Below are 10,296 nucleotides of genomic sequence, written 5' to 3'. Positions count from 1 at the left end.
AGACGGGTGAAACTGTCAAGCACCCTTTATAATGAATCTGTTTCCATGACGGTATTAAACTGGAGTATATTATATTACAATAGGGCTACTATATTTAAACCACTATTTAAGCCTCACTGAGGCTTTTGCTGTTCAGCATTGGTTGGTTTAGATAAACAGCACTGCAAGTCATGCTCTGTGAATAAAAAAAAAAAAAAACAGGAAATGTAGCCTTGATGCAGTCTGAGGAACATTAACTTTTGTACGAGTCGCAGTGAGACATGTTTGTGAGTCAAGCTGACCTGAACTGCTCAATGTTTTGGAAATATGTAATTAAATACAACTGGCTTTTGCTTTTTTGTGGTTTTGTGGGCATTTTTGTAAAAATTATATAATTTCGGAGTTCTTAACAATTGCATACAAATATCAAAATTGGATCTAAAAATGTGTATTTCCTTGAAGATTCACTAACTTCCACTCTTACAGATTTAATAAATACTAAGAAGTAAACCCCGTGACCATGAATAGTGCAGTAATACAACAAAGTACATTTACTCAAGCTCTGTTGTGAAGTAAAAAAAAAAAAGTGGTAATTGTTTTGATTATTGAATTTTATGCTACATCTTTTTTTCACAGGTATTTTATACCTTAAATATAAAACGTGATCAGTTGGTAAAACATGATCCATTGTCATATATTAAACCACTATATCATAATGTAGTTAATAGTGAGAGAAACTGTTCTTTTGCACTACTACTTTACTATCCTTTACGTGCATTTTTCTGTTGTTTGTATTCACACTTTTGATTACTTGTATTAGTATTTTTTTTCACCATAATTGTAATGCTACATTTTCTTAATTACAAGATCTAAATAATGACCATCAGCAGAAAAACAAAGCCATGTTATCATGACATTAATCCAAGCTTTCTATTCATGCAGCATCTCTGTATTTCTTTTCCCCATTTTGTGAATAACCTGTTTTCATTATAAACACATGCAATTATCTGTCACATCATTGGAATCTAATTCCGCTGTTTGTGAAAAGCAGAATTAACATTATTTCTGTTCAAATTGCACCTGGGGAGAAACTTGATGTATTATTTTGTGAGCGGGGGCTACAAAACTGTTAAGTGGCGTCTCAGGTTGTCAAGAGAGTCTCTAATTTGTGTTTATTTTCCACAAAGTGACAGTTGTACTTTGATTGCATATTGACGTAATTCAGTATTCATTGACTTCAGTATCTGTTGGCAGGAATTCCTAGTTTGTTGTGAATGTTTTTTGAGTGCGTGTACAGATAGAAACATTTTGACAAATAGATGAATATAACTTCATTTTGTTTGTTTTTTGCAACTTTATTATTTTTTTTTTCCTCTTTGACTTTCAGTCAAACATCAGACTGAAGACATCAGACATTTTTCAGCCAATCCTACACACACGGCACAGTTCACAGTCCAGAAACTAGGGATGCAGGGATAGTATTTGCAAGTCATTGGTATTGGCTTCGGCCTGAAATGAAAATTTCTGCTTGTATGAGAGGCCGGTGAAAATTACCCTTTAATTACACCTAACTGTTAGATGCTTTACTTGACTAAATGCCTGGGCTGTGTCTCCAGTTTGAGGGTGTGTGTGCAGGTTAAATAACCTTCGCACTTTCCCAAACAGATTGTGAAGTGTGCCATTTGCAAAGATGTTTCAGGGGGAGCAAGCCAAGCCTGTTTAAGTAGGATGAAACTTACAGGTTGTATAAAAGTAAATGTACCATAAAGATGAATATGGCATATTTTATTTAACCAAAGTACTTTTTTCTGCCCAGTGACCGTATTTATTTTTGAAAAGTATTGTATTTTATACCTGCATCTGCGAGCGGACCGTCACGATTATTGTAGGCATAATAATACATTACAGGAGATACTTGAGCTTCTCTGCAATTCTGTGTGAATATATCAGTTTGGGCAATTGGTCAAAGGACTCGGATAATCAGATACCTTGAATCCAAACTAGAAATAGATTTTCATTAACAAATTATTAAAGTACAATAAAATATCAGAAAAAAAGAGAAAATGCAGCCTTTCAGTTTCTCAGCGCTCCAACTAACGTCTTCAATAGTTACTTGCAACACTTAGAGTCATAGTTAACATAAAAACACTTGTAGTAGATTATTTTCTGTTGATCATCAAAAACACTTAAGCATCATTGCAATAAAATGAGACTAAACGCTAAAAACGGAAACAAAGGAAAAAACTAAAATACCTTAATTGCCTGTGCTCATACTATGATTGTTCGAGTCGCTATAATCAGAAACATATTCTGTATTTGAACATGGGAAGCCTACTCCTTGCAGGTTTGGCTAATTTTAATCAGAGGACTTGGCAGTATGTGCTGGCTCCAATTTTGTAGTATATCCATTCATTAACTTCCCTTTTAACTGAAAAACTAAAATCAACAAAAATAAAACAAATTTGTATTAGATTTTGTACGCTGTCGTTAATTCATTACACCAGAGTATTTCCTATAGCTGTAGACTATACTATAGTCGTTTAAACCGGCTAAAAGAGTCAAGCCCATCTATCATGTCATAAGTAAACAGTCCTCAAATGTGGTGTTCCTCCAAACAACACAAAACGGTAGCTGTGGCTTCACATCGGCAGCGAAGAGCAGCTTTTACATATCAGATTTAATGGCGCGCGTGTGTGTGTGTGTGTGTGTGTGTGTGTGTGTGTGTGTGTGTGTGTGTGTGTGTGTGTGTGTGTGTGTGTGTGTGTGTGTGTGTGTGTGTGTGTGTGTGTGTGTGTGTGTGTGTGTGTGTGTGTGTGTGTGAACGTTATCGGGGCTGGATGGGGACTCTGTTGGAGATCTCCAATTGTCTGCGTTGTGACAAACAGCACTGACGCTGATGGATGGGATAAACAGAATGACAGACCGCTGACAAAACATATTTTACGGTTCTGCTTTTGTCATCTCTCGCCAAGTCCCCATCCCCATGTCTCTCAAAAAACGGATGCGCTGACTTTGACAGGAGTGATGATCAAGGGGGCTGAATTTGCACCTCCGTCATTCGCACCGGGGCTGAAGAACGGGAAGAGCTGCTCTGTGAACTTACAATCAGTGAAGGAGAAGATGCTCGCTCTGGCATCCACATCATAAAAGGAAATCAGACCCTCATCGTAATCAGCAAACACCCCGACCTTTTGAGGCATCTCCCCCACGTACAGATTTATGGCAGGGTTTGTGTTGGCTGTGAACTCATTCCCTTTTCTCAGACAAATGGTCCAGTATCCGTTCTTCGGGCTCAGTCTTAGGTCCCCCTTCCTGTTGATGGACTCGTTTGCGATTCCTACATCCCACTGAGTTTTGTCCTTTATCTCGACCTCGTAGTAAAGTTTTCCTGTGAGGAAACCTTTCTTTGCCAAGACATTGAGGACATGATCAAACCTCTCTGGTTTGTTCGGGACACCCGTTTTTCGGTTTGTGTGTGCGACTTGCTTCCCATCTTCAGAAACATAGAGACTGGAGTTTGCCGTGTCAGGATCAAGTGTCACATCCGTTGCATGTCGCTGCTTTTCTTTAAAGTCGGGGTCACACAGCATGCTTATTTCTCTTCTCACTGTTGTCTCCAGCTTGGCTATGGCTGCCTGTACTGGAAACACGTCACTTTTAAGAGTTACATCAGACCAGTCCTTGACTTTGGGTGAGGCAATTTCAAGAGGAAGCAAATTCTCGAGAAATGTGAGAGGGTCTCTGGTGAGTGAAATCTGATTAAGCTGCAGGTGTTTCTGCTGTATTTGCCTGATTTCTACCTGCAGCTCATCGGTGAAGCCTTTTGCATCGGTTTCATTTTTTTTCTGCTTTGTCTCAATTACTTGAGTCAGCTCATCTATGCTTCTCTTAATGTAGGCCATCACAGCAGTCATCATATGGCTGCTGCATTTCAGTGCCTTTTCTGCATTATTTCTGCTCGCCTCCAGTGAGTGTTGAATCTTGAGTATTTTCTGTTGACGTGCCAGAATCATCTGATCCGTGCTTTGCTTTTCTAATCCCAGCTGGGTTTTCCTCATTTGAGCCTCCTCCTCCAGAGTTACTATCTTGTGTGTTTTATGGTCCTTGGTTTTACAGGAGGCGCATAGAAACATTTGATCCACCTGGCAAAACAGCTCCAAAGGTTCATGATGATTTTTGCACATTCTGCTCTCCAGATTTTCAGCGGGATCGATCAGCTTGTGTTTCTTCATGGCTGCAATTCTCTGATGAGGCTCCAGATGTGTTTGACAGTAGGACATAAAACAAACTAAGCAGGATTTCACGGCTGTGAGCTTTGCGCCTGTGCAGTGATCGCAGAGCACATTTCCACTTCCTGCCTGTTTGGGGGGGCTAGATGACTTCTCTTCTGAAGATTTATTGAAATTTACTGCCATCTCAGCAATTAAAATGTTAACCCGAAGAGTTGGTTTGAGGTGAAACTGCTCTTTGCACAGTGGACATTGGACAAAATCATTAAGAGTGTCCCAGTAGTCTGTGATACAGTGCAGGCAGAAGTTGTGTCCACAGGGGATTGTAACAGGTCTAGTGAACACTTGGAGGCAGATGGAACAAAGAAAATTCTCCTCTTGCATTAAACTTCTGGCTGACGCCATGTCTAGAATATATAAGGAGAGATCATGAAAAACGTTAGCGCACCCTGAAGTCAGTCTAGTTTTAAGTTGTCGGTTTGAAATTACAGAAATAACTAGTTTACAAGAAGACAAGACTGCAAACTTTAACCAAATGCAACTTTACCTGCTGTTTGAAGGTCTCACTCAAACTTTCAAAGCTGCGAAGTTAGAAACGTACCTTGTGTCTGCCTTTTGGTTTCTCTTTCCAGAAATCAGAACCCCTCCCACTTCCTCATCTGACTGGAAAAAGTTAACCCATTAGAGGCTCACTTCTCTGATAACCAGCATCTAGAGCTTGTTTTCTTCCAGATGCATTTGAGCTGAGCGAGAAACATAAGCTGTGTCTCAAATCTTGACTTAAAAGGTTTGCATACGCAGTGGTTTCCTTTAGGTGAGCATGTTATTCATGTTATTCTTTGCTTGCTGGTCTATCCGACATCCCTTTCATGTACAGTGTTACGTGCACCAGTGAAATGAAGGTTTGATGACAGCGCACCATGCCAAATTCAAAACAACTTTGTAAGCATGTACTGTGTATGTGTGCATTAGCATTACACTCCAGCCCCTCAGCTCCTGCATAATAAACTGTAAACACGCTTGTCGTGCAATCGCTCTGAGGGGAAAAAAAAAAAAAAAAAAAAAAAAGGCTTTGAAACAAAATAGCTTCCCTGCGTCTTTGAAGGGCTTTGTCAGAGCTTAAATAATCTCCGTTTGCATCTAGGTTTCTGTGCATTTGCTGCTTCATGTATGATTCAGCATATTTCTGGTGCTGCATGCAGGCTTATGCACAAAAGGTGCCTTTACAGAAATGTAGGTGTTAGCATAGCAAAATAGGCTGATAGCCAATAAATAGAAAAAATAACAGAACAATGTTGAGATACATTGTGCTTAACCTTTCAGTGACACCAATTAATTAGCCTTCATCCTGTTTGGTATGTCAGCTACACTGGCTATGTGAGTATTTAAATATGTGTATGTGGGTGTATGCCATATGCTTCACATCTCACCATCTCAGTGCTCCTGTATTGAGCAGTTATGTGTTTGCCGTAGACTTTGCTGTGTAAATTTGAGTACATGGTGCAGCCTCAGCAGCTGATTATGAGTTTAGTGAGTTATGATGACAAAACAGAATGTACAGGGGATAGGACTTTAAAAGTACACTTATACAACCTCACAATTTGCATTTGTTCAGAACATTGAATTGTGTGCATATATATATATATATATATATATATATATATATACATATGTACAGTTTATTTTCTGAGGGGGAAAAAAAAGCCTATTTTGATATTTTCATCTAAAGGTGATCAACCTGTTCTTATCGAAACTTTCTTTAGCCACGTCTTATTCAAGCCTCACCTAAGTGCCCTGGCGACCATAAAACATTCAAATGACATTCGGATCAGATGGGGATTCCCTTTGATCCTTGTCTGTGTGGAGTTCCAGGACCGAAACCTTTCTTCTCGTCTGCATGATCCGATGATAGGTTCATTGAGGGATGAGAGGGAGTCTGGGCTTTTCTCCTCCCCATCTCTTTTCTTCTCACTCCCTCCATCCAGCTTTCTCTCCCCCCTTCATCCCTATTCTCCAACTCATCGGGCTCTAACCTTGAATACATGAATAACAGATTAGAGGAGCTCAAAGTGCCAGAGGACACAGACCTCCCTTTATTTGAATTTGAACCCCTACTGTTTGGTGTCTGCTCAGGTTTAAGCTGAGTGTAAATCCAGAGTGAAGCCTGGTCTCTACAGCCCAACAGGAGAACTGTAATATGGACTAGGTGGTGGACTACAGGCATTGCAATCATCAAAACGACATGATATCATTAGCAGTATTATAAGATGGTTGGCCAAAAGTTTACGCCAAAGGCAACAGAGCTGCCGTGCAAGTTGGTCACCCGCCATCAGGAGCTACCTGGGGCTCAATGTCATGTCACTGGCATGTGGGCAGGAGGAGGCAGGGATTGAACCGCTAACCCTTCAATTAGAGAACAACCCGCTCCACCATCTGAGCCACAGATGCCCCGGGACAACGCTCCTGTTAACACAGCAAAGACCATAAAGAATTGGGTTTCCAAGAACTTGACCAGCCTGCAAAGAGCCCTGTCCTTGCTTATCCTTGAGCTTTTATACGAGCTCTTCATGATGAGTAGTACTTGATAATGTGTTTCAGAGATGGAAATAGACCTTCTTTTATACCAGCACATTTTGTCATAGCAGGAAAAGCACCGGTGAGCCAACTTTCATTAACAATGGCTTACGTCCATAAATTGTCCCAGTAAACCATGACGGAGGCAGCATGCGATTCACCAGGACCCTGAAACTCAGTCGTTTTTACTGTTATCAATTACACCCTCCTATGACATACCGAAATATCTGCTGAGTTAAAGCTCAATGGGGCTTGTTCTCAAGACAAGCATTTAAATGGGGAGATAATTAATTATGATCTGTTTGAATTCAAAATTCACAGTGTATTAGTGCTCATAAACCACACTGCCACTCTGATCTATTGCATTATGGCAGACAGCTAACGCAACCATAGTGAGGAGCAGGTGCCCCGTTATCCTCTCTGAATTCTGCTATTGTTGTTCAAATTGGTGACACAAAACAGAAGATGGTAGTGAGCGGCATCTGCTGAATGGACCATCTTGACAGTATTTTGGATTTGATACCATTGATGGAAAAGGTGTGAATGAAGGTAAGGAAGTTGTCAGAAATTCATTTTAAATCCACATAGACTTGTACTGTTCTTAATCAAACAGAGTAACCCACACAACCGCAGGAAGGGTGAAATGAAACCTGCCAGATTTTGTCTGTGGGGTGTATATACTGCAGCCGTGCTGTACGCTGTTGTGATGGAGAAAGAGGAGACTCAGTCACCTCCATCATTCTACTTTGTTTACTACTTGGTCAGAGCAAAGGGTTGTATTATTTCCAACCCTCAGACACAACAGTTCTGGAGGGAAGATAAATAATTACTCATGAGATGAGTTTCTCCCTTCATCCATCAGCCTGGGGAACATGGCTGCCATAGGAAGCCAAATGAGAGTCCTCTCCCTCCAGTGCTTTTGTTCCCAGACACTCTAGTTTTAGATTTCCCTCCTTGACAGGATGCCTTTGAAACACTCAAAAGCTTGCGAGGATGACTCCATCTTTGTCAGGGTGTTCATGGATTAAAAGCAGTTTTCTTTCGGCTCTTGTTAAAAGCACTGCTTTTAGCTTTGGAAAGAGGGAGCGGAGATACTACTTTACTACTATCAAAAGTAGGAACACTGAACCTGAGTTGCAAGTCAATTCAAAATGCATCTTTGTTTGAGGCAATTCATGCCATTAATTTCTCCAACTGTAACATCACATCTTTTCGCTTCCCAGAACATTTCTAATCTTGTCGAGTAAGTTGTCAGTTTGGAGGAAGATTGTAGGGTCTGTAAAGTTATATGAGGAGGAATAAAGAAATGTGGGACATAAGAAGTTTAGAATTTTTTTTAGAATTTTTTTTCAGTGACATATTGAAACCAAAACAGAAAATGAAAACTGAATTCCCACCAGAGTGACACCAGAGGATCAGCTTGCTGCTAGAGAATCGTCTGGGGGATGTTGTTAATATGTCAAACCTCTTTGAGAGCTGAATGTGTTTGTGAATTGTATCGAGACTACTCTCCTTGACTGAAATCAGACTGGACATTTTCTTGAACCCTGAGTGGTGCCTGGAGACTTAAAGAATCAGAAAGCTTTTTCCAAACGTAAAGGCTGTGAAGCTATTTTATCTACACTTTAATTCATTAAGCATGTGGTCACTGCTGGATTTACAACATTATCTGAGATAGCCTCCAAACACCAGGAGTTAGTCTCTCTGATAGGCTGCTCCAGCTGTTGAATTATTCATTTTGCCATTTGCCGGACTCTGTGTCCATGACTGAGAATTTGGCAAGAACTGAATGATTGAAGACTCAATGAGCTAAATATTTTTAATGTTACAGAGGTCAGGAAACTTTTTGTTTCCATCCCTTCAGTTAAATTAACATTTGTGCACTAGAATATGCCCTGAAATACATATCACATACTGTGCATAATGTGAATCATAATGCTTGTTTAACTGTTTAAGTATGGGACCAGGCAGCAAGGGCCATACAAGCATGGGGAAACTAAGTACAAAGTGCTTTCATGTTACGAAGATACCAAGATTTAAGTTCACAAGATTTATTTAGACTACTAAATGCTATGTAAATGTTAAAGGGCTCCATCTTGCAAATGGCAACACAAAGTGTCTTTGCTAGTTTCAGACCAATGCAGTTGTTATTCTCCTGTCCAGCACCCACATTGTTACTTGTGCCCATCTGAGCGCCCATGGGGTTTGTCGATCATAAAATGAGGTGTGTACAGGCATCGTGTTGGTGCTTTGCTATCTTTAGGCAGTGGGCAGCGATTGTACGTTTGATCACCAAAAATGGCTCAGATGGTAGAGGGTTGCCCACCAATTGTAAGGTTGGTGGTTCAATCTCCAGGTCCTCCTGACCACATGCCAAGTCTCCTTGTGCAAGACACCAAATCCCAAGTTGCTCTCAGTGCTCCCCGTTGTCATGCAAGGTTGCATCCACCCATCCATCCATCCTGATGGCAGGCGAGCACCTTGCATGGCAGCTTTCATACCACTAAAGTGAAAAAAGCACTATATAACTGCAGACCATTTACCATTTAAGGGCGAAATGTTAAGATTGTAATATATGCCTGCATATGGGTGTACAATGCACCAGTGCACTCTGCTTGTTAAACACACAGGGACACGAGGCAGTACACAAACATGCAAACGATTTAAAATACCAAGGAGATTATGATTGTTTACATCAATCTGTGCACGAGGAGATCTGCCGAGATCCGTTCTTTTCAACTTGCAAATCCACCATTATAATGGCAGGTTTATTTCTTTCCATTTCCAAAACACACATGATTGATTAAAAGACCAAGTGCAACCCTTCTGAGCGTGCATCTTAATTTGGGCTCAAGTTATCCCCCACTAAACAAGCAAAAGGGTATTTGGACATGCCTTAAATTAACTTGAGCTATGTGCTTTAAACCACATGCTTAGATCATTGAACGATATCCCATAATTCTTAAGAGTTTCTTGTCAGCATGTTTTTTATAATCACCATTTTGTCAGTATTGGCTATTTCATTTGAGTGACTTTCTGTGAAAACTACATTCTAGTCATTTTAAATGTTAGTGATGGAGTTACTCAGAGGAATTTCTTTTACCTAAATTTGTGTAAGTGATAAGCAGCATCACTGTTCACACTATCTACTACTCTTTCTACTGGAGAAATGTGCCATAAGCAATTACAGAAGTAAGTGAACCTGCTGTGATGCTTCCTCAGATGCCTGATAAAGGTGAAACAGATCTAAAGGTTGTGAATTAGTAACCATTAGAGCAATAACCGAAACTATTTTCTGGAGTTTTTCCATTTTTGAGTTGTGCTTTCCTCTGACAAATATTCAGGCGTACAGATATTTTTCTCTGATCTTTTTTAGACCTATCAGAGTCAGAAAAGGAGCTGCATTTGTGAGCTGTTGTATGAAAAGCTGCAGGTGACTGTGGTCTGCTGTTGCATGAAATACTACTCACGCAGTGTGCAGCATGAAATCTCTTTGCAACGATTATTGACTGAA

The 10,296-nt window shown here is 40.2% G+C and overlaps 1 protein-coding gene across 1 annotated transcript; it reads right to left on the bottom strand.

Annotated features, from left to right (window-relative positions):
• Window positions 1–1,332: 1,332 nt before the first annotated feature.
• On the bottom strand, window positions 1,333–4,821 carry LOC138618477 (E3 ubiquitin-protein ligase TRIM21-like). The gene is made up of 2 exons (XM_069694203.1): window positions 4,756–4,821; window positions 1,333–4,615 (listed from the first exon to the last, which is right to left on the bottom strand). The coding sequence occupies exon 2, from the start codon at window positions 4,611–4,613 to the stop codon at window positions 2,970–2,972; it is 1,644 nt and encodes a 547-aa protein (XP_069550304.1). The 5' UTR covers window positions 4,614–4,615; window positions 4,756–4,821; the 3' UTR covers window positions 1,333–2,969.
• Window positions 4,822–10,296: the final 5,475 nt, after the last annotated feature.

This window comes from Brachyistius frenatus, unplaced genomic scaffold, assembly GCF_029030835.1.
Source record: "Brachyistius frenatus isolate BFR_SWC_R1_liver_20210118 unplaced genomic scaffold, ASM2903083v1 Contig_17, whole genome shotgun sequence".
In the NCBI taxonomy this organism is placed as follows: domain Eukaryota; kingdom Metazoa; phylum Chordata; class Actinopteri; family Embiotocidae; genus Brachyistius; species Brachyistius frenatus.
This window is presented reverse-complemented; position numbering and strand designations above follow the sequence as displayed.

What these genes read in the sequence shown, in the direction of transcription:
- LOC138618477 (XM_069694203.1), bottom strand. Translation starts at nt 4,613, where the DNA reads ATGGCGTCAGCCAGAAGTTTAATGCAAGAGGAGAATTTTCTTTGTTCC.